The sequence below is a fragment of the Pseudonaja textilis genome, chromosome 2 (assembly GCF_049901715.1).
Source record: "Pseudonaja textilis isolate UNSWEBS1 chromosome 2, rPseTex1.2, whole genome shotgun sequence".
NCBI lineage: Eukaryota > Metazoa > Chordata > Lepidosauria > Squamata > Elapidae > Pseudonaja > Pseudonaja textilis.
The window spans coordinates 253700722-253728367 of NC_141991.1; the positions used below are offsets into that span (position 1 = coordinate 253700722).

A 27646-nucleotide genomic window follows, 5' to 3' on the forward strand; every position below is an offset into this window, starting at 1 on the left:
AAAGCAGAAGACATGAAAATCAGCAAAAGCTGATTCAGAAGAAGACAGCTGGCCAATTTTGTACGCTTCGTCTTCTCCCCTTTCCAATTGCTTTAAATAGTCCACACTCTGCGAAATAGAGGTCACCGAATCATTTCTGTTCGCTCTTGCCCTACAATGAATTCTCCCACTGGCTAACAATTCATTTTATGGTAGGTAAATAAAAGTCTGTAATTGCTCCCTTGCTTCAGAAGGGAAGATATTGAGCAAGGAACGTTCCTTATGAGTTGGCACGACATCCGGTATGAGGTTCCAACTGACGTGAGCTCTTTAGGGTTTGGCCTTGATGACAAATGGGAACATTCTGAGTTGCTCTGGGTCCAAGTTCCAGCCGTGGGATTCACGAATGGTAAGATGAGGTCTTCCTCCTGGTACAGAATCAGAATTTAGCTGGAAGGGACCTTGGAGGTCTTCTAGTCCAACCCATCCTGCTCAAACAGGAGACCCTAGACCATTCCGGACAAGTGGCTGTCCAGTCTCTTCTTGAAAGCCTCCAGTGATGGGAGCACCTGCAACTTCTGAAGGCAAGCCGTTCCACTGGTTTTGTTTTTTTTAATGGAGGAGGAAATTGAATAATGAAATTATTAGGTATGTCTAACTGATATGGTGGTTGGCATTAGGAAGGAGTATTGGAATGTTGAAAATAGGCAAGGAAGGATTTTGATTTAATGTGAATGTGGGTATTAAGAGATAGGATTGATACTATTACACTTGCTTATACTAAAATGTATGATAGATTGATGCCATGCATTTAATGTATGGCTGTGTATGTGTAGATTGAAATTAAAAAATATATATATATTATAAAAAATAGAAAGCCTCCAGTGATGGAGCACCCACAACTTCTGGTAGCAAGCTGTTCCACCGGTTGATTGTTCTCACCGTTAGGAAGTTTCTCCTTAATTCCAGGTTGCCTCTCTCCTTGAATAGATTAACAGATTAATAGATTAACAGAGTTGGGAGGGATCTTGTAGGTCATTTAATCCAACCCGCCACCCAAGCAGGAGACCCTATACTATTTCTGACAGAGGGCAGTCCGGTCTCTTCTTGAAAGCCTCCAGGGATGAAGCTCCCACAACTTCTGGAAGCAACTTCTGTTCCGTGGATTGATGGTTCTCATGGTCAGGAAATGATTGAATCCAGATTGAATCTCTTCTTGATCAGTTTCCATCCATTGTTCCTTTGTCTGGCCTTCTGGTTCACCTTTTGAGATCCTCTGACAACCAAAGCCAATGGTGAATTCGGATTCCCTTAGCCACTGTGTTACTAATTTCACAACTGCAGTGATTCACTTAATAACTGTGGCAAGGTAGGTCATAAAATGGGGCAAACCTCACCAAACAGATGCCGAAATATTGGGCTCTATTGCGGTCATAAGTCAAGGACCACCCATATCTAGCTGCGTTTGGCATCCTTGAAGCTCATTCTAAATTAAGATGACACTTAACTAATAATTAACGAGTAATTAATGGAAATTACTTTTTTTTAGCTGATAAGTTGCTCCACTCCTTGTTGTGGCGTGTACCAGAGGAGACACAGATAAATATTGTTATGTATTGCAATTTCAGAAAGATTGGCTCTCAACCATCAGGTACCGCCTATCATTTCATCCCATCACTGTCGTTGGAAATGCTGCCTCTTATTTCACCCCTGAGGGTTCCTCTTATTAATCATCTATTTATTATTACCGAGAAAAAAAATATTTGTATTTGCTCCTCCGTCTCATGCTGCGGTTCCAATTTTTGCTAGATTTCCAATTTCTGCCCTTGTCCCAGAGGTGCTTTTTCAAAAAACAGCTGGACTTGCTTTGTTTGTTTATTTGTTTTCCCTGAAGAGGTTTCACTTCTCATCCAAGAAGCTTCATCTGTTCTGAGTGAATGGTGGGGAATGGAAGGATTTATATTCCTTGCAGTCCTCTGGTCATTGGCGCTCTCTCTGAGTTCTGACAGTCGCTTTTTGGAAAAAGCAACTTCGGAGAACTTTGGGGGTGAGAATCTCCATAAATACTGAGCCAATGGTAGATTCTTCAACATTTCGTGGTCAGGACACCTCATTCAGGTGATGTTAGGGTGTAGTGGGATGGAGATGTGAGCGCTTTCACAGAACACAGAGTAACAGAGTTGGAAGGGACCTTGGAGGTCATCTAGTCCAACCCCTTGCTTGAGCAGGAGTGTCTATACCACTTTGGACAGCTGGCTGCCTAGACCGAGGATTTGAGGGGATAGAGTTTGAGGACTTCGAACCATGCTACGTTGGTTCAGCCCTCCAAATTCCCATTTTTTGTGTTGCCCCTAGGAGAAATTTAATTCCCCTCCCCTGTCAGTCCTAGGCTGATCAGGAGATGGACACTGCTAATAATGGAGAGTAGCTCGGGGTTGAAATGAATGGTCCTTCGTGTTCATTGAGCTGGGTTGTTTTCTTGCAGGTGTTTCATTACCCAAACTAGGTAACATCATCAGTGCTAGAAGGGACTGAAATTTATGAAGAGGAGGAAGAAGAGGAGGAGGAGGAGCAGTGGGAGAGGAGGAGGAGGAGGAGGAGGAGGAGGAGGAGGAGAACTGTGGGGACCTTGGTGCTCTCTGAGTTGGGTTGTTTCCTTGCAAATGTTTCATTACGCAAACTAGGTAACATCATCAGTGCTAGAAGGGAATGAAATTTAGGAGGAGGAGGAGGAGGAGGAGGAGGAGGAGGAGGAGGAGGAGGAGGAGGAGGAGGAGGAGGAGAACTGTGGGGTCCTTGATGCTCTCTGAGTTGGGTTGTTTCCTTGCAAATGTTTCATTACCCAAACTAGGTAACATCATCAGTGCTAGGAAGAAATGGGATTTGCTCCCTGTTTACTCTCAGTTATTTTCAACCCCTAGAATATAAACTGAGAGCAAACACATTCCTTACTAGCTCTGATGATGTTACCTAGTTAGGTCATGAAACATCTGCAAGGAAACCACCAAGTTCAGAGAGCACCAAGGATCCCTCAGGTGGACGCTGGCCTTTTCCAGCCCAAAGATGTTGTCCTATACCTCATGGGTTCCTTTTTGCTTTTTTTCTTGGATAGGGGAAAAAATAAAAACAGCTGAGCCATAATCTTTGTAAGGTATAGAAATCTGATACATTGAAAATTCTGTTTATGACCTCGTCACACACCGTTTGTTATAGAAGCTCCAGATATAATTAAAGTCTTCCAGTAATGAGATAGTAAATCCAGCCTACCAGGAGTATCTAAGCAAGGAAATTTTTTTAAAAAAATCTCAATGGGGGAGGGGGAATGCTGTGGTCCTCTCTACTCTCCCACCTCCTCCCCCAACTATAAAACCTTGGCAGAAGAAATATCTTTCCATTTTCTTGCTGGTTTACAGGAAAGCTTAATAGTCTATATCACTAGTGATTAACTCCGAGTATTTTTAGCCTCATGAAAGCTGAAAGTACATAATAAAGGCAAGGGTGATAAGCCAATTATAACTATGGAAAAGGAGCTGAAAGCCTTTTGATCCACAGACCGTGGTTGCATTTTTGGGGGTGGGAGGGGGGTGGGAAGGAAGCACACTTTGGAGTTTATGCGAGTATTGTGCTCGAACGCTATTCTGATGTCGGGTGAGTAAGCTGCTTGGAAAAGTTTCTCCTTTTTTTTCCTCCTAGAAGTGTTTTGATCGTTACACATGAAGACTGTTTGGGACATACCAGAGATAGCGATAGATAGATAGATAGATAGATAGATAGATAGATAGATAGATAGATAGATAGAGATAGGTAGATAGGTAGGTAGGTATAGGTCATTGATAGATAGAGATAGATAGATGATTGATAGATAGATAGATAGATAGATAGATAGATAGATAGATAGATAGATAGATAGATAGATAGACGAAGAAGATAGGTAGGTAGGTATAGATGATTGATAGATAGAGATAGATAGATGCTAGATGATAGATAGATAGATAGATAGATAGATAGATAGATAGATAGATAGATAGACGAAGAAGATAGGTAGGTAATTATAGATGATTGATAGATAGAGATAGATAGATAGATGATAGATAGATAGATAGATAGATAGATAGATAGATAGATAGATAGACGAAGAAGATAGGTAGGTAATTATAGATGATTGATAGAGATAGATAGATGGTAAATGATAGATAGATAGATAGATAGATAGATAGAGATAGATAGATAGATAGATAGATAGATAGATAGATAGATAGATAGATAGATAGATAGATAGATTTGAATCAGAATAGAGCTGGAAGGGACCTTGGTAAATGATGGATGTTTGGATGGATAGATGATGATGAAGATGAAGATGATGATGATGATGAAGAGGAAGAGGAAGAGGAAGAGGAAGAGGAAGAAGAAGAAGAAGAAGAAGAAGAAGAAGAAGAAGAAGAAGAAGAAGAAGAAGAAGAAGAAGAAGAAGAAGAAGAAGACAGAGACAGATTAGATAGACAGACGGACAGATAGAGATAGAGAGGTAGAGGTAGATGTAGAGAGATGATATAGGTGATGTAGATATGTAGAGATAGAGATATAGAAGTTTGGCTAGTCTAGTGAGAAGAAGGACTAGTGGGGATATGATAGCAGTATTCCAGTATTTGAGGGGCTGCCACAAAGAGGAGGGGGTCAAATTATTATCCAAAGCCCCAGAAGGCAAGACCAGAAATAATGGATGGAAACTAAGGAAGGAGAGAAGCAACCTGGAATTAAGGAGGCACTTACTAACAGCGAGGACAATTAACCGGCGGAATGCCTTGCCTTCAGAAGTTGGGGGTGTTCCATCAGTGGAGGCATTTAAGAAGAGACTGGGCAGCCACTTTCATTCAATGGTCTAGGGTCCCCTGCTTTATCAGGGGGCTGGACTAGAAGACCTCCAAGTTTCCACCTTGCCTTGCCTTCTGGTGCTTTGGAGAATAGGTTGACTGACTGCCCCTCTTCTTTGCGGCAGCCGCTCAAATATCGGAAGGCTGATATTATGTCATCTCTCATCCTTCTGTTTCTTAGGCTGAAAGCTATTTAATTCCCTTAGGTCTCCATCCTACAGTTTAGCCTCCAGATCTCTTATCATCTTTGTTGCTCTTCTCTTTCTGGGGGCCTCAGTATCTTCTTCTTCTTCTTTCTGTATCATCCCCTTCTTTTCAACAAAACCTCCATTCTTCCAAACCATATATATATATTTTCCCCCCTTATTTGCATCTCTGTTAAGCCCCAGGTAACGTTGCACATAGCAGCCAATGGGGGATTTCCTGGCTGAAAATGGAAAATCAGGTCACTGACTTTTGAAAGCTCAAACGGGGATTATACATGGCAGGAAAATCACGCAGGGCCCATTTTGGGCCATATTGGGAGATGCGCTTATTTCTTTTTGTTTTCGTTTTGTTTTTTTCCCTTGCCTGGCTTCTCTTCCCTTGCCGAGGCAACTTTATTTATTTATTTATTTTTATTCCGCCTTCTATTATTTTTTGAATAAATAACACAAGGTGGCAAACTTATCTGATGCAGCTTCCTTCTGCTGTTCCCGCCACAAAAACAATCTTGTGAGGAGGGCTGTTCTGAGAGAGAGGAATAGGCTCCAAATCACCCAGCTGGCTTTCATGCCTAAGACAGGACTAGAACTCACAGTCTCCTGGTGATTGGCCCAAAGTCACCCAGCCATCCTTCATGCCTAAGGCAGGACTAGAACTCACTGTCTCCTGGTGATTGGCCTCAAATCACCCAGCTAGCTTTCATGCCTAAGGCAGGACTAGAACTCACTGTCTCCTGGTGATTGGCCCAAAGTCACCCAGCCATCCTTCATGCCTAAGACAGGACTAGAACTCACTGTCTCCTGGTGATTGGCCACAAATCACACAGCTAGCTTTCATGCCTAAGATAGGACTAGAACTCACTGTCTCCTGGTGATTGGCCACAAATCACACAGCTAGCTTTCATGCCTAAGATAGGACTAGAACTCACTGTCTCCTGGTGATTGGCCACAAATCACACAGCTAGCTTTCATGCCTAAGATAGGACTAGAACTCACTGTCTCCTGGTGATTGGCCCAAAGTCACCCAGCCATCCTTCATGCCTAAGGCAGGACTAGAACTCACTGTCTCCTGGTGATTGGCCTCAAATCACCCAGCTAGCTTTCATGCCTAAGACAGGACTAGAACTCACTGTCTCCTGGTGATTGGCCCAAAGTCACCTACCCATCCTTCATGCCTAAGGCAGGACTGAAACTCAAATCTCCTGGTGACTGACCCAAAATCACTGAGATGGATTTCATGGCTAAAGTGGAAAAGGGGGTTGGGCTAGAAGATCTCCAAGGTCCCTCCCAGCTCAATTCTGACTGAAGCATAAGCAGAGGGTTGGAGTAGAAGGCCCCCAAAGTCCCTTCTGACCTGTTACTCTGTTGTTCTGTTGGTCCTGGTACTTCTTGTTTTAGATAAGAGGCGTGTGAAGTATCTGTTTGATCCCTTCCAACTCTCTTATTCTTGTTAATTCATCGGTGGAATGGAAGTTGCCTTCAGAAGGTGTGGATGCTCCATCACTGGAGGTTTTTAAAGAAGAGATTGGACAACCCTTTTTTTGGGGAGTGGTATAGGGTCTCCTGCTTGAGCAGAGGGTTGGACTAGAAGACCTCCAAGGTCCCTTCCAACACTGTTATTCTATTTTATTTTATTCTATTCCATTCCATTCTATTCTACTCTTATTTCTATTCTATTCTACTCTACTCTTAATTCTATTCCATTCCATTCTATTCTACTCTTATTTCTATTCTGTTCTATTCTACTCTATTCTCCTCTTATTTCTACTCTGTTCCAGGGGTGGTATTCTACTGGTTCGGCCTGATTCGGCCGAGCCAGTAGTGGCGATGAAGAGCAGAGACGGAACCGGTTCTCTTCACCGCTCTGCTGTTGGGCCCACCCACCCACCTGGGCTCCCATGCTCACCTTTGTCCTCTGAATTTGAAGCGCAGCTGCTTTGCAGGGCTGAAGTGACCGGGATCGTGCAGGCTTGCAGGAGGCGAGTTAGAAAGCCTACGCAAAGCTGCTCTATTCTATTCTATTCTATTCTATTCTATTCTATTCTATTCTATTCTATTCTATTCCCTTCCCTTCCCTTCCCTTCCCTTCCCTTCCCTTCTCTTCTCTTCTCTTCTCTTCTCTACTCTTCTATTCTATTCCATTTCATTCCATTCCATTCCATTCCATTCCATTCCATTATTCATTCCAATATTCTATTCTATTCTTCTATTCTATTCTATTCTATTCTATTCTATTCTATTCTATTCTACTCTACTCTACTCTACTCTACTCTACTCTACTCTACTCTCACTCTACTCCATTCCATTCCATTCCATTCCATTCCATTCCATTATTCATTCCAATATTCTATTCTATTCTATTCTATTCTATTCTATTCTATTCTATTCTATTCTATTCTATTCTATTCTATCCACTCCAATCCACATTTATTCTCTTCCATTGCATTCTAATGGAGCTTCGCATGTGTGCACATGCTCTCCTCTCGCTTCTGCAGTTCCCTTCTGTATAGGCCACGGGCCGGTTGTGGCCCGTGGGCCAGAGTTGAACCCTGTTCAATCCACACAATGTCTCGCGGTTGAGAAACACCCACCTCTCTTACGGCAAGCCACGAATTCCACGCGGAAGGCCAGTCATTTATTCTCCGTTCATTTGCTACCTGTGAAAGGTGGAACCCTCGGAGGCGGAAGCACGTCGTGTGCTTAACTTATGCCGAGAAGGGTCTCCTTGGGAAAGAAGGAACAAATCATGGCGGGAGTGCGACTAGCTTATCCCCCACGTTCTCCCAGTCTCTCGAGCAAGATGCCACCTCCGGAGTGTTTGCACAAACACAGCAGGGAGGAGGAATGGGGGCCGGGGGGGGAAGAAGCGTGCAAGATTAGAAGCCCCCTGCTCATCTCTTTCTCCAAGACTGCCTTTCCCCACCCTCTCCCCGTTTTCATAGTCATCTCCTTTCAGTAAATAGCCTTGAAGATGGGGGGGTTAGGTTGCACAGATCTGTACGCCCGGCACACACTTTATCAATGGGTGAACAGCAGCAAGAGTTATAGGGGGGTTAGAGAATTAAATTAGTGGGGGAGGGCAGGCCTCCCCCTTCCCCTCCAGGTTTGGCACTGCTTTGGGTCTCTTTGGTGCAGAAAGATTTGTTGCTCGCGTGCAGACGGAGAGGGAGAACAGAAATATTCTGAAAATTGTCCGACTTCCTTCTTTTCTTCCCTACTTCCTTCCTTCCATCTTTCTTCCTCCCTCCCTTCCATCCTTCCATCCTTCCTTACTCTCATCTCATCCTTCCTACCTTTCCCCCTCTCCTTTCTTCCACCATTCCTTCCTTCCTTCCATCCATCTATCCTTCCTTTAATCTTCCTTCCTCTCCCTCCCATCTTCCTTCCTTTCCCTCCCTCCTTATCTTCCTTCCTACCATCCTTCTATCCTTCCTCTCTCCCTCCCATCTTCCTTCCTTCCTTCTCTCTCCCTTCCTGCCTTCTTCCCTTATCTTTCTTCCTCCCTTCTTTCCTTCTCTCCTTCCTCCCCTCCTTCCTTATCTTCCTTCCTTCCTCTCTCCCTTATCTTTCTTCCTCCCTTCCTTCTTCTCTCCCTTTCTGCCTTCTTCCCTTATCTTTCTTCCTCCCTTCTTTCCTTCTCTCCTTCCTCCCCTCCTCCCTTATCTTCCTTCTTTCCTCTCTCCCTTATCTTTCTTCCTCCCTTCCTTCTTCTCTCCCTTCCTGCCTTCTTCCCTTATCTTTCTTCCTCCCTTCTTTCCTTCTCTCCTTCCTCCCCTCCTCCCTTCTCTTCCTTCCTTCCTCTCTCCCTTATCTTTCTTCCTCCCTTCCTTCTTCTCTCCCTTCCTCCCTCCCTCTCTTCATTTCTTCTTTCACCCTCCTTCTCACACATGACAGGCAAAATCAGGAACATTTTTACACTTAAGTAAGTGTTGCTGTCTTCAGAGAAGCTGATGGGCAAAGGAAGAGTAATACCAACCCTGCAGCCTTAAATATCCCTTTTTCCAGCAACTGCATTTCATCAGATGTTCTACATATTAAATTAGACATGGAATTGTGTCGAATTACAAACACAGCATCCAAGCAGACATTATTTCTACATCTTCCTTCCTTCCTTCTTTCCTTTCCATCCCCTGTTAGTGCAGGTCAAATGGGTTTCCAAAAATTGACATGTAAGCATTTATAGGGCTGATTTGCACACCCCCAGCAATGCAAAATGTTTTCTGCCATTTATAATCATGTTTTGTTGGGTTTTTTTTTAAATGGGTCTCTTGCTTTATTTTTCCAGCCTCTGTGTTAAACAAAATAATCTAACATTCAAAGAAATGTTAGATCCTGGGCTCTACAGAAGCTGGTTTGCCAGGTTTTGCCAAACTGGTCCATCTTGAATTACAATACCCATCAGTTTCACACAGCAACCCCAGTGACCCAGTAGCCAATGGCAATTGCTGCCTGAAACATCCAGAGGCTAATAATCTCGATGTCGGTTTCATGAATTGTGACCTCTGCACAGTCTGTCTTGTTTTATCAAGGGACATCCTCCAGATAAGACACAATTTGGGGGTTCTTTGTCCAGGGAGAATTGCCATCTTTGGTCTTGCATGGGGTCACACTGTCCTAGAAAGATCTGGTGTGTCATCTAAGGGGTTCACCTGGACTAGTTCAATATTAAATTGGTTCATATCTAGTCTAAAGAAAGAAGGAGTAGTGGGGACATGATAGCAGTGCTCCGATATCTCAGGGGCTGCCCCAAAGAAGAGGGAGTCAAGCTATTCTCCAAAGCACCTGAAGGCAGGACAAGGAGCAATGGGTGGAAACTAATCAAGGAGAGAAGCAACCTAGAATATGGAGGAATTTCCTGTCCATTAGAACAATTAATCAGTGGATATCAATACTTGCCTTTGGAAGTTGTGGGTTCTCCATCAGTGGAGGCTTTCAAAAAGAGACTGGACAACCATTTGTCTGAAATGCTATAGGATCTCCTGCACAAACAGGGGTTGGACTAGAAGACCTCCAAGGTCCCTTCCAAGTCTGTTGTTCTGTTAATCAGTGGAATTGCTTGCTTTCAGAAGTTGTGGGCGCTCCATCACTTCTTTTCTTTTCCTTCCTTCCCTCCTTCCTTTTCCTTCCTTCCATCCTTTACCTCCACCTTCCATCTTTCCTTCCTTCCTTCCTGCCTGCCTGCCTGCCTGGCTTCTTTCCTTCCTTCCTTTCTTCCTTCTTTCCTTCTCTTCCTCCTTCCCTCCTTCCTTCCTTAAAACCACACAGTCTCTTCTTTTTTGTTAATTTGAAGAGATTTGCTTCTTGTCTTCTTATCTTCCCTCTCCCTCCCTCCCTTCTTTCCTTCCTTTTCCTTCCTTCCTTCTTTTTCCTTCCTTCTTTCCTCCCTTCCTTTCCCTTGCTTCCTTCCTTCCCTCTTTCCTTCTTTCCTATCTTCCTTTTCCTTCCTTCCTTCCCTCCCTCCTTCCTTCCTTCCTTCCTTCCTTCCTTCTTTAAAACCATACAATCTCTTCTTTTTTTGTTAATTTGAAGATCTGCTTCTAAAGTTTTATCTTCCATCTCTCCCTCCCTCTCTTCTTTCCTTTCTTCCTTTCTTTTCCTTCCTTCTTTTCCTTGCTTCCTTCTCCTTCCTTCCCTCCTTCCTTTTCCTTCCTACCTTCCTTCCTTTTCCTTCCTACCTTCCTTCCCTCTCTCCCTCCCTCCATCCTTCCTTCCCCCCTTTAAAACCACACAATCCCTTCTCTTTTTGTTGTTAATTTGAAGAGATTTGCTACTTAAGTCTTCTCCCATCCCCTCTCCCTTCTTTCCTTCCTGTTCCTTTCTTTATTCCTTCCTTCTTTAAAACAATAAGTTGAGGGCTGCTCGTAGTAAGTGAATAGTGAATAGTGAGAGCAGCGGCAGCTACTCCTGCAAACACTAGTTCTCCACATTCATTCCTCTCCACGCTTACCCTCCGCGACTCTAATGCCATATAAATTATTCCATCATGACCTCTTTTTTTTATTCCTGGCTGCCATTTTCCTTTTTTCCCACCCAGGTGATGGATTGTTAGTACACTGTTAACCCAGACTTGACGGTGCTGCGGAGGCGTGGGAATTCAGCCCAAACAAAGCAGTTAGTCTTTCCGATGCAATATTTACCCAGATTAATACAGTTTTACAGAGTAGCAACCTTTGGGGTGGCTTCATCCGAGCAAACATTTGCTTTTTGGATTAAGTGTCTCTCCATCTTGGTATCGGCTGCCAGGTGGGACTCGGAGGAGGTGGTGGTGGTGGCTTCTGAGAAACCTTGAGGTCTTCCCTCCTCACGTTCTACTCTGAGGAGCATCTGCCTAGATTGCTTGGTCACAGAGGAGGGAGGCCTTTGTCAAACAGCAGGATAGCAGAATAGCAGAGTTGGAAGGGACCTTGGAGGTCTTCTAGTCCAACCCCTCTGCTCCAGCTGGAGACCTTAGACCATTTCAGACAAATGCCTCTCCAGTCTCTTCTTAAAAGCCTCCAGTGATGGAGCAACCACAACTTCTGGAGGCAAGCAGTTCCACTGGTTAATTGTTGTCACTGTCAGGAAATTCCTCCTTAGTTCCAAGTTGCTTGTCTCCTTGATTAGTTTTCATCCATTGCTTCTTGTCTTGCCTTCAGGTGCTCCTTCATTCATCCATCCATCCATCTATCCATCCATCTTTCTTTCTTTCTTTCTTTCTTTCTTTCTTTCTTTCTTTCTTTCTTTCTTTCTTTCTTTCTTTCTTTCTTTCTTTCCTTCTTTCCTTCCTTCCTTCTTTCTATTTTCCTCCCTCCCTCCTTTCTATTTTCCTCCTCCCTCCCTTATCTATCCATCCATCCACCCATCCACCCTTCTTTCCATCTTCCCTCCTTCCTACTTACCTACCATCCTTTCCTTCCTTCCTTCCTTCTTACCTACCTACTTTCCTTTCCTTTCCTTTCCTTTCCTTTCCTTTCCTTTCCTTTCCTTTCCTTTCCTTTCCTTTCCTTTCCTTTCATTTCCTTTCCTTCCTTCCTTCCTTCCTTCCTTCCTTCCCTCTCTCCCTCCCCCCTTTCTTCATTCCTGTCTTCTTTAAAACTACACAATCTCTTCTTTTTTTGTTAATTTCAAGAGATTTGCTCCTTATGCCTTCCTATCTTTTCCTTCTCTGTGTTGTAAGGTTGCCCTGATGCTTAGGGCACTAACTAAAATCGGACTAACATTTAGATGAGATACCACGCTATTTTCCTTCATGCTTTTCCTATCACCTGTCTTCCCACTGATGATGTTAACCATTGATAACATGTCTGACTTGTGGCAATTCATGTCCAACTCTTGACAATTCTCTGAGGATGGTCTCTCCACCTCTCTCCACCTCTTGTGATCTTGCACTGCTTCTTTGAGTTACTTTGAGGTACTAAGACCTTTTCCTTTCTTTATTCCTCCCTTCTTTAAAACCTTAGCAAGACCACACCTAGAGTATTGCATCCAGTTTTGGTCACCACACTACAAAAAGATGTTGAGACTCCAGAAAAAAGGGCAGAGAAGAGCAACCAGGCTGATTAGCGGACTGGAGACTAAAACATATGATGAACGGTTGTAGGAATTGGGTATAGGGCCAGTCTAGGGAAGAGAAGGACCAGGAGAGACAGGATAGCAGTCTTCCAATATTTGAGGGACTGCCCCAGAGAGGAGGAAGGGGTCAAGCTATTTTCCAAAGTACCTGAAGGCCAGACAAGGAATAATGGATGGAAACTGACCAAGGAGAGATTCAACCTGGAAATAAGGAGAAACTTTCTGACTGGGAGAACAATCAACCAATGAAACAGAAATTGCCTTTGGAAGCGGTGGGAGCACCATCACTTGAGACTTTCAAGAAGAGATTGGACTGCCATTTGTCAGAAATTGTGTGTGTGTGTGTGGGGGGGTCTTCTGTTTGGGGGGGGTTGGAGTAGATGACCTACAATGTCCCTTCCAACTGTTAATCTGTATCTGAGTTGCCCTCTGCTCTGCCTGGTGTCAGCTTTGATGGTATCCATCCACTTGTTCATTGATGATGGCCTGCTTTCCTGTTACCACAAACCCTTCTAAGAATAATTGCTTTCTCCAGTGAGTCTCCCCATTACAGGAGCTTTTAATTCTAGTTTGTGGCATCTGTTCTTAACAGATAATCAGAGTTGTAGGTTATCTATTCCAACCCCCGCCCAAGCAGAAGACCCTACTTCATTTCTGACAGATGGGAGTCTACTCTCCTCTTGAAAGCCTCCAGTGATGATGCTCCCACAACTTCTGAAGGCAACTTCTCTTCCATTGGTTGATTGTTCTTACTGTCAGAAAGTTTCTCCTTATTTCCAGGTTGAATCTCTCCTTGTTCAATTTCCATCCATTATTCCTTGTCTGGCCTTCGGGTGCTTTAGAAAACAGCTTGACCCCATCCTCCTCTCTGGGGCAGCCCCTCAGATACTGGAAGCCTGCTCTCCTGTCTCCCCTGGTCCTTCTCCTCCCTAGACTAGCCAGGCCCAGTTCTTGCAACGGTTCTTGTTCCGGAGACGAAGAGACAGCTATTCTTTGTCTTCATTATCCCTCCTGGATCGCTTGGGTGGTTTTAATCCCAGCTACATTTGGATTTCAAGATATGTGAATTCATAAATCTCACCCTTAATTTGCCATTTAAATTTGGTGATGGAAAGTTACTATTTCGTTATTATTTCTCGGTATTTGAGATGTGTTTGGGGTAAGTTTCTGAGCTCGCAACTGCATTTTAAAATCGAGAGCGAGGCAGGACCGGAATAATAATTCTATTTTAACATTTAAAATGTTGGTGAGGTGAGGATGAAGTAAGCCAAGGTACTGACTTTTGAGAGCATCGGCTGCAAAAAAATTGTGAGTTTTATTATTTGGCTAGAGATTTCTATCAGTGTAGAAGGACAAACCTGTTCGATTTGACTGATATATTTTTGATCGAATGTTTCCTGATAATACTGACTTATTATTAAATGATCCAGGAATCCTTATATACCCGATTTATTTGGTTTCGGTTTAGACTACTATCAGGTTAAGCTTGTTAGCACAGAATGATTTCCTTTGTCTAAATTCATTTCAACCTGGAAAAGACAAATACTTTATTCAAGGGAAATGATAAAAACCCTCGAACTGCTCCCAAATATTTTCATGCTCCCCAGTTTATTTTTCATAATAATAGATGTCATATATATATAGCTTTAATGGTAAGTGCAAAGAGCATTTCATATAACTAGATTCCAACTAATATTATCTGACAGAACAACAGAGAATAACAGAGTTGGAAGTGACTTGGAGGTCTTTCCAAACAGGAGTTTCTGTACCATTCCAGACAAATGGTTCTCCAAACTCTTTTCCAAAAATGTAATTAATAAAACTCAAGGACCACTTGAAATTTTTACAGTTAGAACGTAGAATAATAGCGTTAGAAAGGACTTTGGAGGTCTCTTAATCCAACTCTGCTAAACAGATAATTCCCTCAACATTGTCCAACTGTTTACAAAGTCTGCACTACTATTACTATTAGTCTTCTCATCACTCCTTATCACTCTCCCCTCCCACTTGTGATTGTATGACTGTAACTTTGTCGCTTGTATCCTTACAATTTATATGGAGTGTTTCCTGGTATGTTTCAATTGCTTAAAAAGCTTGAAAGCAAAAGGTGTTTTCAATATAAACAGAGAACAAACCTCACTCACTTCTAGCACTGATGATTTTACCTAATTTGGTAATCAAACATTTGCACGAAAACCACCAAGCGCAGTGAGTACCAAGGACTCCACAGCCCTCCTCCTCCTCCCCCTCCTCTTGAAAAATCCCATTCCCTCCTAGCACTGATAATGTTACCTAGTTGGGTCATGAAAAGTCTGCATGTAAATCACCAAGCTCAGATAGCACCAAGGACCCCCCAGTAAAATGCTTTGGAGTACACAAACTCAGTCCTGTTGCCTTAGTAAGACCACACCTAAGTTCTGCATCCAGTTTTGGTCAGTATGAAATTAAAAAAGGATGTTGAGACTCTAGAAAAAGTGCAGAGAAGAGCAACCAGGATGATTAGGGGACTGGAGACTAAGGCATATGAAGAACAGTTGCAGGAACTGGGCCTGGCTAGTCTAGTGAAGCGAAGGACCAGGGGAGACATGACAGCAGACTTCCAGTAGTTGAGGGTCTGCCAGAGAGAGAAGGGGGTCAAGCTATTTTCTAAAGCACCTGTAGGCCAGACAAGGAATAATGGATGAAAACTGAGCAAGGAGAGATTCAACCTGGAAATAAGGGGAAAAAATTCTGACAGTGAGAACAATCCATCAGTGGAACAGAAGTTGCCTTCAGAAGTCGTGGGAGCATCATCACTTGAGACTTTCAAGAAGAGATTGGACTCCCATCTGCCAGAAATGGTGTAGGGTCTCCTGCTTGGGTGGGGGGTGGACTATATGACCTACAAGGTCCCTTCCAACTGTGTTTATCTGTTATCTCTATCAGATCATAGCACCCATCCTTTAACTCCTAAACACAGCTACTTCAAATCATGAATGAAGCAGTTGGAAATGATCTTGGGTGAGCATTCTTTCATTCCTCGGTTTATCATTTTGCTTTCAGACTTCCGCACGGCTCTGCAGCGCTCGTGACTGTTTTCTCGATTTTTCTCAAGGGACGTCCCACTTGTTCTGTGTGTGCACATGGGGGGGGATGTGTGATCTTTTCCTTTATTTTTTTTTTCCCCCTGTCTCTTCCTTACAAACACTTAAACCCATTTGTTGCCATGACAACATCAACAGAATGTGTGTGGATTTTATTTTATTTTTTTCTTTTCATTCCGCCGTCCCAGCATTCTCCCGTTTTCCTCCCCGGGAAGGAAGGTGGGAAAATAAAATAAATATAAATATAAAAGGTAATTATGGAAAAGCGAAAGGAGATGCCAAAGATACCCCTGACTTCCTTGGTGTCAGCTTTGATGAAAGGAAAAAGAAAACCTGGGTAGTAAAATGGAAGCCGGCCATATGGTGGCAGAAAGGAGAGAGGAAGATGAGTGTGAAGGTTCCACTCTAAAATCCATTACTATCTTGAGTCGGGTCAGCTACCTGCTACAATAGTTCTGGGCTTTTCCCTGTCCTTCTTTTTCATCGTCGCGCTGCCATGGGCTGGATCCATTTCAGAGTTGACAGTCGGCTCCCCCTAGAGAGGAAGGAACACCTGGAAAATATCAAATGCACACCCATTAGCAGTGGCTGGGTCCCCCATGACTTGGGGGAGAACCTCCTGGTTTTAGGGGGATACTTCTCGTGAAACTTTTTTATTAGGTGGTCCGCTTTCATATCCCTTTTACCTTTTGGTCATCCCTTATGGCCAGGTTGAGGTTGTCTTGTAGCGATCCAGGGCCCTCTGCTGTTGGGTTTCCGCCCACTTTGGCTGGGGCCTCACCGGGGCCGTGGGCTGATTCTTTCAGCCGTCTGCTCCCTAGAAGAGGAATGCCCATCACCCCTTTCCACTGGAACAGGTATTGAGGTCTGCCTTTATGTAGACTGGAATCCAGGGCCCTCTTGACTTCGTTGTGGGTTTCCCATCCACCACTATTGGAGCTGGGGCTCTTTTTCATCACCGTGCTGCCGTGGGCTGGATTCATTTCAGAGTTGACAGTCGGCTCCCCCTAGAAAGGAAGGAATGCCCGGGAAACATCTAGTGGATACCTTTCCACTGGACCAGGTATTGAGGTCTGCCTTTATGTAGCCTGGAATCCAGGGCCCTCTTGACTTCGTTTCCCCCTCCACCACTATTGGAGCTGGGGCTAATCTTGCGAGTGGCCTTACTTCGGATCATACTACCAGTTGAGTAGTGTATTCCCATGACCAAGTCGGTTCAGCTACCTGCTGCAATAGTCCTGGGCTTTTCCCTGTCCCTCTTTTTCATCGCCGCACTGCTGTGGGCTAGATTTCAGAGTTGACAGTCGGCTCCCTCTAGAGAAGAAGCAAAACCTGGAAAACATCGAATGCACACCCATTGGTGGTGGCTGGGTCCCCCCTGATTTGAGGGAGAAACTCCCACTATTGGGGTGTACTTCTCATGAAACTTTTTTATTTCATATTCCTTGCCTTGACCCATCTAGACCATACCCTTTCCACTGGACCAGGTATTAAAATTTGCCTTTATGTGGCCTGGAATCCAGAGACCTCTTGAGTTCGTAGCAGGTTTCCCCTTCCAAAACTGTTGGAGCTCGGTCTAACCTTGCTAGTGGCCTTAGCTCCGAACCCTACCACTGTCTTGAGCAGACTCTTCCCACCCAAATGGTTGACCAATCTTTTCTTAAAAGCCTCCAGCGATGAAGCAGCTACAACTTCAGGAAATTTCTTCTCCCGTTGATTCTCTCCTTGATTAGTTTCCATCCATTGCTTTTTGTCCTGCCTTCTGCAGCTTTGGAGAATAAGTTGACTCCCTCTTCTTTATGGCAGCCCTTCAGATATCGGAACCCTGCTATCATGTCACCCGGGATCCTTCTTTTCATTAAACTAGACACAACCAATTCCTACAACTGTTCCTCATATGTTTTAGCCTTCAGTCCCCTAATTAATCCTCTTCATTGCTCTTCTCTGTTCTCTTTCTAGAGTCTCAACATCTTTTTTTATAGTTTGGCAACCGAAACTTGACGTAGTATTCCAAGCGTGGCCTTACCAAGGCCTTATAAAGCGGTACTAACACTTCACGTGATCTTGATTGCATCCTTCTGTTGAAGCAACCTAGAGTTGCATTGGCAGCTGCCTCCCAGAGTTAGGATTCCAGACTAATTCCCTGCTTGACTCCTCCCTGCCTCAACCAGTCTCCCTCTAACACCATCGCCTTACATTGTAAGTTGTGGCGAAGGGAAGTTCTCCCCTTCCATTATTTTGCAGCGATTGTTGACAACCACGCTACTCTCTTCAACCTCCTCATCCTTCCAGAGCATTTCCAGGAGAACCCTGACCCCTCCAGCATGTCTTCTCTGACCTCCATTGCCCTCCCTTGAGCTCACATCATGATAAATTTGATGTTAAGAACGGTGGCCAAGCTGTAAACAGAACTGAGCCGTTGCCCCCTGGTTACCTTCCCTGCCAACAAAAAATTAATGTTGAAACAATACCGGAATGTTGAGTGTGCCTTCGGTTAAAAGAAGGGAAGGAGATTTTCCACCTTAAATGGAAGAACCACCACGAGTTTCGTTTCCTGCGGCTCAAACAGACAAGGAGGGGTGGATTTTCCATTGCAACTGTGGTGTTGCAGAATATGTTCCCTGGTTAATATAAGTGGGTACTTATTTATTAAACTATATGCCCCCCACCTCCCTGGACTCACATATGGAGACTCTGGGTGGGCTTACAACTTGCAACATTAACGATAGCTGAGATGGAATTTTTCGGTTAATATTTTTGTTGCCAGTGCCCTTGTTTTTGTTTTACTTGAATTTATTATATTTCATTTGCTTCACGACTCTTATCAGGACAAGTACTGTAATGATCGTATTAGAGTTTTGTAATTTGTAGTTTTTATCTTAGACTTTACTGTTGGATGGATGGATGGATGGATGATAGATAGATAAATAGATAGATAGATAGATAGATAGATAGATAGATAGATAGATAGATAGAGTATATAGAGATAGATAGAAGATAGATAGGATAGGAAGGAAGGAAGAAGGAAGAAGGAAGGAAGGAAGGAAGGAAGGAAGGAAGGAAAGAAAGAAAGAAAAAGAAAGAAAGAAAGAAAGAAAGAAAGAAAGAAAGAAAGAAAGAAAGAAAGAAAGAAAGAAAATGGATGGATGGATGGATGGATGGATGGATGGATGGATGGATGGATGGATACTGTAGATGATAGACAACTAGAGAGTTAGATGATAGATAGATAGATAGATAGATAGATAGATAGATAGATAGATAGATAGATAGATAGTGGATGGATGGATGGATGGATGGATACTGTAGATAGTTAATGATAGATAGATAGATAGATAGATAGATAGATAGATAGACAGACAGAAAGACAGACAGACAGACAGATAGATAATGGATGGATGGATGGATGGATACTGTAGATAGATAATGATAAATAGATAGATAGATAGATAGATAGATAGATAGATAGATAGATAGATAGCAATGGCCATAGCACTTAGACTTACATACCACTGGATAGTGCTTTACAACAGGTAAATAGAGTCAGCATTTTGCCTCCAACTATCTGGGTCCTCATTTTACTGAGGATGGAAGGATGGAAACCTGAGTCAACCTTGGGCTGGTCAGGATCAAACTCCTGACAGTGGGCAGAGTTAGCCTGCAATCCTGCGTTCTAACCACTGCACCACCACGAGATGCCATCTGAAATCCTGACGACCTAACACTTATCCAAGCACAGCCGTCACCTGATGGCAGACAGCTCACATCTCCCAAACTTAGTAACAAGGAACACCTATCGCTTTTACAGGCATCCTTTTTGGCAAGAATGAAAAGGAAGCATTTTTTTTTCCTTTTTTCTTTTCTTTTTTTTAAAAAAAATGCTCTGTGGTGCCATCTTGTGGCTTTTTCAATGGTGAGAAAAGACTCTTTTGTTCGCTTTCTTGAGTTCTTTTTCCCTTCCTAAACATTTCCCCAGTTAAGCAACGCTGGGTTATTTGAATCACCAGCTGGGAAATATTATTTAGTTTTTGCAAGGTTTAGAAAGTGTGATGTTCATGTGTGTGTGTGTGTGTGTGTGTGTGTGTGTGTGTTGAGCCACATGTCCTTTGACATGATACAGGAATGACCATATGGGACCCTTATTTTATAGTCTTTAAAAAATGAGAATTACTCTCAGAATAATAGCAGTCAGAAAATCAAACCAATGCATCACACAAGACATATGGAGCTGTGTGCCTGCTAAGCAGTGTGTTGCATAACATGTGTGTGTGTGGGGGGGTATCATTAAAAGTGTGAGAAATTCAGCTGAAGCTCACATGAATGTAATAGGTTTCCATTTTTCAAAACTGATACACTCTGCGTATTTTTAGAGGGGGCAGGGTTACACACAGTTTGGGGAAGGAAAAAGGCTCACAAAGGTCTATGTGTTAATAAAACAGGTGCTTACAAAAGGTGTGTGTTGGTAAAAATCATAATCTCAGAAAATTGGAATATTACATGCAATCAATAAAATAAGGATTATACGTAGAACAATATCGGATCTCTGAAAAGTATAAGCATGCATATGTACTCAGTACTTGGTTTGGGCCCCTTTTGCAGCAATTATTGCCTCAATGTGGCGTGGCATGGAAGCTATCAGCCTGTGGCACTGCTGAGGTGTTATGGAAGTCCAGGATGCTTCAATAGCAGCCTTCAGCTCTTCTGCAATGTTCGGTCTCATGTCTCTCATCTTTCTTTTGGCAATCCCCCATAGATTCTCTATGGGGTTCAGGTCAGGCGAGTTTGCTGGCCCATCAAGCACAGTAATCCCATGGTCATTGAACCAGGTTTTGGTGCTTTTGGCAGTGTGGGCAGGTGCCAAGTCCTGCTGGAAAATGAAGTCAGCATCCCCATAAAGCTAATCTGCGGAAGGAAGCATGAAGTGCTCCAAAATCTCCTGGTAGACAGCTGCATTGGCCCTGAACTTAATGAAGCACAGTGGACCAACACCAGCAGATGACATGGTACCCCAAATCAACACAGACTGTGGAAACTTCACACTGGACTTCAAGCATCTTGCAGTGTGTGCCTCTCCATTCTTCCTCCAGACTCTGGGTCCTTGGTTTCCAAATGAGATGCAAAAGTTGCTCTCATCAGAAAAGAGGACTTTGGACCAATGAGCAACAGACCAGTTCTGTTTTTCTTTAGCCCAGGTAAGATGCTTCTGATGTTTGTTGTTCAGGAGTGACTTGATAAGAGGAATATGACATTTGAAGCCCATGTCCAGGATCTGTCTGTGTATGGTGGCTCTTGATGCACTGACTCCAGCCTCAGTCCACTCCTTGTGAAAGTCCGCAACACTTTTGAATGGCCTTTTCCTGACAATCCTCTCCAGGCTGCAGTCATCCCTGCTGTTTGTGCACCTTTTTCTTCCACACTTTTCCTTTCCACACAACTGTCTATTAATGTGCTTTGATACAGCACTTTGGGAACATCCAACTTCTTTTGCAATTACCTTTTGAGGCTTTCCCTCCTTACAGAGGGTGTCAATGGTGGTTTTCTGCACAACTATCAGGTCAGCAGTCTTTCCCATGATTGTGCTTCCTACTGAACCAGACTGAGAGACCATTTAAAGGGTCAGGAACCCTTTGCAGGTGTTCTGGCTTCATTAGCTGACTAGAGTGGGACACTCTGAGCCTAGAATATCGAACCTTTTCACAATATTCTAATTTTCTGAGATTGTGAATTTGGGGTTTTCATGAGTTGTAAGCCATAATCATCACAATTATGACACATCATGGCTTGAACTATCTTGCTTTGCATGTAATGAGTCTATCTCATATATTAGTTTCACCTTCTAAGTTGCATTACTGAAATAAATGAACTTTTGCACGATATTCTAATTTTTCAAGTTTCACCTGTAATTTAGTAAATGTGGGGATTTGCCTTTAAGAATAGTTTGAAATTGAAATAAAAAAATCTAATGATAATATATTAATGATATAATATGAAATATAATGTTGACTAGAATATAACATGATTGTAAACTTAATGAGAAATAGATATAAATATTATTATATGCACAAGATATATGTATCCAAACAACACATTGTATAACCGAAAGATGGTTTTTATTTGTTATTTCTGTTGTAGAAAATTTCAAAATAAATTCAAAACAACAACACACAGCTAAGTCTTAAATGCTGGAGTTTATGACTCCAGGAGAGAGAAAATTCCATCAGATGCTATTCCAAAGAGCAGGGGCCACACCAGAGTATATGGTATACTCAATGATTCTGTGATTCGAAGTTGACCATTGTCTTGTGTTAAAAACCCCACACAGATCATTGTGGTTTCCGAATTCCTTCCATCCATCTGCATTAATAAAACTTCAGCTGGCTCCTCACACAGTTGCATTAAAAAATAATAATAATAACAGGCCACGCTTGCACTTTTTGTTTTTGCAAAAATGAGCCTTTGCAAATGAGGAAGGATTTGATCTCCTCACCCCTCGAGAGACGGTGGGGTGGGGGGAGATTTCTTTTCCTTTTGAAGCTCTGTCCCGCGGGCGGGCCACATCCAGACCTGGCAGGATCAGAAAATTTCCTCCGAATTTACCTGCAGGCAAGCAAAGATATTTCCCGCACCTTTAAACGCATTGCAGGGCCTCTGGCATCTTTCCAGGGAGAAGTAACATCAAGGACAAAAATCATGCATAGGGCATCGCTTGTCATCTTGGTCTCTCTCCTTTTTGTCTGCAGCTGGGATGTTTTTTGAGGTTATTTTGGGGCAAAAATTCAGCAGACTGGAGGAACAGAAGGAGCGGCTGCCGAAAAGTTTTGAGCACCACCGTACACCAGGGTGCGCTGAATTTACGGACAGCTCCTTCAGGCCTTGGAAATTTAAACAATAAAGGCGAAATAAATCAAGCTTTTTTTGCTTCTGACTTTGTGTGACTGTCTACCCCAACAAGTCACTTGAGGAAGCAAATTGAGCGGTGGTGGGATTCAAATTTTTTTACTACTGGTCCTGTGGGTGTAGCTTGATGGGAGTGGTATGGCTTGGTGGGCCTGGCTTGGTGGGCGTGGCAGGGGACGGATTCTGTAAAACCTCCATTCCCATCCCACTCCAGAGGGAAGGTTACTGCAAAATCCCCATTCCCTCCCCACCCACTAACCTGATTTCCAGCTCCGTTCTCCTGTGCAGGGCAACCAAAAAAGACCCAGCCAATCAACTGGGACTCAGGAGGCGGAGAATAGATGGGGGTGGGGCCAGTCAGAGGCGGTATTGGCTGGTTCTCTGAACTACTCAAAATTTCTGCTACTGGTTCTCCAGAACTGGTCAGAACCTGCTGAATGCCACCTCTGAAATTGGGGTGTTGTTAGTGTTAAATGAAGTTAGAAGCCCCCGTTGGCTGCTGTTAGTGGAAAAATTCTCCTGATATCTCCTTCTTCTGTAGACACCGTGTCATGGTAGAAAAATGTAAAGAGATACGGGGGCCTCGGTGGGCTCTGAGCTTGGTGGTTTTCTTGCAATGTTTCATTACCAAACTACGTAACATCATCAGTGCTAGAAAGGAGTGGGGTTTAGGAAGGAAGAGGAGGAGGACAGTAGAGTCCTCAGTGAGTTTGAGGGTTTTCTTGCAGATATTTCATTACCCAGCTAGGTAACATCATCAGTGGTAGAAGGGAAGGATTTAGAGAAGGAGGGGGAGGGGAAGGAGGAGGAGGAGGAGGAGGAGGAGGAAGAGGAGGAGGAGGAGGAGGAGGAGGAGGAGGAGAAGAAGAAGAAGAAGAAGAAGAAGAAGAAGAAGAAGAAGAAGAAGAAGAAGAAGAAGAAGAAGAAGAAGAAGAAGAAGAAGAAGAAGAAGAAGAGGAGGAGGAGGAGGAGGAGGAGGAGGAGGAGGAGGAGGAGGAGGAGGAGGAGGAGGAGGAGGAGGAGGAGGAGGAGGAGGATGGTGGAGGAGGAGACAATTGTGGAAAAAGTGCAAGGAAGAGCAACTAAGATGATTAAAGGCCGAGGTATTTTGGAAGGGGAGGAGGAGGAAGACAACTATAAGATTCTCAGTGTTCTCTAGTTTCGTGGTTTTCTTGCAGATGTTTCATTACCCAACTAGGTTACATCATCAGTGTTAGAAGGGAGATGTTTTGAGGGGAAGAGGAGGAGGAGGAGGAGGAGGAGGAGGAGGAGGAGGAGGAGGAGGAGGAGGAGGAGGAGGAGGAGGAGGAGGAGGAGGAGGAGGAGGAGGGTAAGCTTCTCAATTTTCTCTAGTTTGGTGATTTTCTTGCAGACGTTTCACTACCAAGTAGGTAACATCATCAGTGCCAGAAGGGAGTGAGGTTTGTGGAGAGGAGGAGGAGGATTGTGGGCTCCTTGATACTCTCTGCCCGCAAGATATGGTTAAAAAGTTGAGGATGGTAACCTTGGTAATGCAGTTCAAGTTCTGAGGTCCTTGGTACTCTCTGAACTTGATGGCTTTCTTGCAGACATTTCATTACCCAACTAAATAACATCATCAGTTCTAGAAAGGAGTGGGTTTTGCTGTCTATTTATACACATGTGGCTTGCCCTGTCAGTGTTGGTGGAAGGGTTCTTGATGGTTTCTTGATTGAATAAAGACCTTTGTTGGCACCTTAGAGACATGCTCCAGAAAGAGATTTTTCTCTGTGTTGGATGCCTTCAAGATGTTCCTCCAGAAGAAGGCAGTGAAGAGTTTGTATCCCCAAACTTGTAGTGACTTAAAACTTCGGGAGGGTTTTGAACGTGGAGTGGAGCACACTATCTTGACTTGTGTGACCACACAGATACACCACAGAGAAGAGGGCTATTGCTTTCGAGCTGGTAAAGTTTGTGAAAGATGCAAAGGGTGTAAGCCGTTCCGAGTAAAGCTGCCTTTTGCAATTGACGGAGGGTGAAGTTGTCAATGTCCATGGTGTTCCAGCAACACTCCCAATGTTTTGGGATTGAACCCAAGGCACCTATGACTGTTGGTACTACTTTTGCCACGGTTGTTCTGTCTCTATTGGCAAGTCTTTGTACTTTGTTATCCGCTCCGGTTCTTTCTCTTCTCTTCTGCTGTGTCTGTGTATCATCATGTCCGCTGTCAATACTTTTTAAAATCTTTTTTATCGACAGTTGTTAAATATGGAGTGTTGTGTGGCAGATGCTTGTCTGTTTGAGCACTTTAGCGTCTTCGTTTTCTCTAGATTATGGTCCCACCAGTTCTTGCTTGCAGGCAAATGGTATTTCTTGCTGGTCTTCTGGTGCACCGTTGTTGCTACTTTGTCATGGCACTGTTTGTACTCCGTCCATTCGATCTTCTTGCAACAGCTAGCCAGGTGATCTCCTATTTCTTCCACTTCTTTGCAAAGGCAATGTCTTTTATTATTACACTTATTGTTAGATTTCCTCTGGGGTTATTTGCATTTTGACTTTTGTAAGCAGTCTGGAGCTACCCACATTAAAATGGCATCCAAGCCAGAGTCCCTAACAAAGAAAGAATTAAATGAATAAATGTTAAAAGTCTTGAGCACGTGGAAATGTCTTCCTGGAAAATGCAAATCGTACAACCATGGTATATTCCTTGAAGTACCCTTCTGGAAAGCATGCATTGTGTGTATCCCATTTGCATTCAAACACAAACCAAACACATTGTTATTCTAACCATCCTTGCTGCAAAGTTAAAACCGGAGACTCCCAAGGTTGGCACTTTCCCAAGCTTGGCGTTTGGGAGGGGAAAAAACGGAATGTAGACTGAATAATCAAGAGCTTGTATGCATATATTTGCACGTATGCCTTGCTAACTAATGCACGCTTACAACCACCAAAAAGCCAAGATGAAAAATGAGCTTGGCCTTCCGGTTCTAGAACAGGGGTCGGCAACCTGTACCTCTGGAGCCACATGCGGCTCTTTTGGTCCTCTGCTGTGGCTCCCTGTCGGCTGATCCCACCATTGGCTGGTGACTCCCCTCCCCATCACTGCTCACTTGGCCTGAGAAGGTTAGGGTGATGCCGGGGGATGGAGATTCGCTCTGTCAACTCAAAAATATATCTCTGGTCTTTTAGAGTTGCCAGCAGAAAGGCAGTGGGGGGAGCAGTGCATTCCTTAAATGCTTATAGATAATTTCTAGGCAACTGAAGCTTCTGGCGTGCAAGATTATTACTGGAGAGCATGATTGATGACTCTTGGCTATGGATGTGTCCCATTGGAGAATATACATCCAGGGGGTGGGGAGGAAAACCAGGGTCAAGGGTGACAATGAATGACGTGCCTCAGAGTCGGCTATACCCAGGTAGCACTGGCATGGTCAATCTTCTTCAAACTCTGATATATGCGGCTAGAGATTTATGATTTAAATGGGGGGGGGGTGTGCCGGAGCCCTGACCTGCTCTATATTCCAGAGCAGGAGGTGACTGGGTGGGAGGGAGTGGCCTTGAGTTGGCCACGCCCACCCAGTCACACCAGTTGCTAAATTATTGGCTCCCGGTGTTTTCTTTTCAGTGGGAAATGGGTCCAAATGACTCTTTGAGTGTTTTAGAACAACAATCCAAGTTGTGACACGTGGAGCTGAATGTCAGGACAGGATGAAATGCAAGCCCTAGCCTAGAGATTAGGTTCAGTGGATTAGGCCATTCTAGAAAATTGGACGGATTGAGTAGAGCTTGGGTCAATTCATCATCAGTAAGTCTTGAACTTGGAAGGACAAATACTGGAACCGAAACTCAAATAATTTGGCCACCTAATGAGAAGAGGTGCCTCCTCTGAAAAAGACAGAATAAGAAAGTTGGAAGGGACCTTAAATACATAAATATAATGATAAATTATAAGACAAATCCCCCTTCCTCATTTCTGTGGACTTCATTCTGATCTGAGGACAACATTTGGCATTCCCACATCATTTTTCTGAATCTCCACATCTTGGGATCCTCAAAGAGAGAAGGCACATTATTTGGGGGAAAGGAACATTCTGTTTTCTGATGTCTGCCAGCTGCAAATGAGGCTACTGAATTGGAAGAACTGATAACTAATTGTAATTATCCATCCACTCATCTATCCACTTATATCTCTCTCCACGACATCTATCTATCTGTCTCTGTTTATCTTTCTATCTACCCACCTCTCCTGTCTGTCTATCTATCTATCTATCTATCTATCTATCTATCTATCTATCTATCTATCTATCTATCTCTCTCTATCTCTCTATCTATCTATCTATCTATCTATCTATCTATCTATCTATCTATCTATCTATCTATTTTTATATATATTGATAGATATATCAATTTAAATATATCAATTTCTTCTCCAAACCCCCAAAACTTTAACCTTAGACTGTCTACTGTTGACCTCACCCCTTTCCTAAGAGGTCTGTAGGGGGCGTGCATAATTGTACCAACGTGCCTACTGTCCCTGTCCTAAGGTTCCTTTTTATTCATATCCATTTCACATGTTCCTAATCATGTTTATACTTATACCTGTTATCTAATACTTGCTTGACAAATAATAAACACACACACAAACGAATATGAAAGCACCAGAGGGCAGGACAAGAAACAATGGATGGAAACTAATCTAGGAGAAAAGCAACCTGGAATTAAGGAGAAATTTCCTAACAGTGAGGACAATGAATCAGTGGAATAACTTGCCTCCAAAAGTTGTGGGTGCTCTAACCCTGGAGGTATTTAAGAAGAGACTGGACGGCCACTTGTCTGAAATGGTATAGGGTCTCCTGCTTGGACTAGAAGATCTCCAGGGTTCCTTCCAGCTCTATTCTAATTCTGATTCTGATTATATCTATATGTAGGTAATGATCTATCTGCCTGCCTGCCTTCCTGCCTGTCTCTCCATCCATCCATCCATCCATCCATCCATCTCTAATTCTATTTATATTTAATTATCTAACTATAGATAATTATCTATTTATCTACCTACCTACATCTATTTGTCTGTCTTTTTTCTATCATCTTTCTATCTTTATTC

At 43.4% G+C, this 27646-nt stretch overlaps 2 protein-coding genes across 21 annotated transcripts in view; one reads left to right on the forward strand and one right to left on the reverse strand.

Annotated features, from left to right (window-relative positions):
- Positions 1-22400, reverse strand: part of LOC148127457 (uncharacterized) — a 163506-nt gene extending 141106 nt beyond the window's left edge. The window contains exons 1-2 of the mRNA XM_087928646.1: positions 22285-22400; positions 18828-18893 (exon numbers count right to left, since the gene is read on the reverse strand). Of these exons, the coding sequence (XP_087784772.1) occupies positions 18828-18893; positions 22285-22400 (182 nt within the window). The remainder of the gene's footprint in view (positions 1-18827; positions 18894-22284) is intronic.
- CELF4 (CUGBP Elav-like family member 4) overlaps positions 1-27646 on the forward strand; it is an 801906-nt gene that overhangs the window by 398182 nt on the left and 376078 nt on the right. The window lies entirely within an intron of this gene.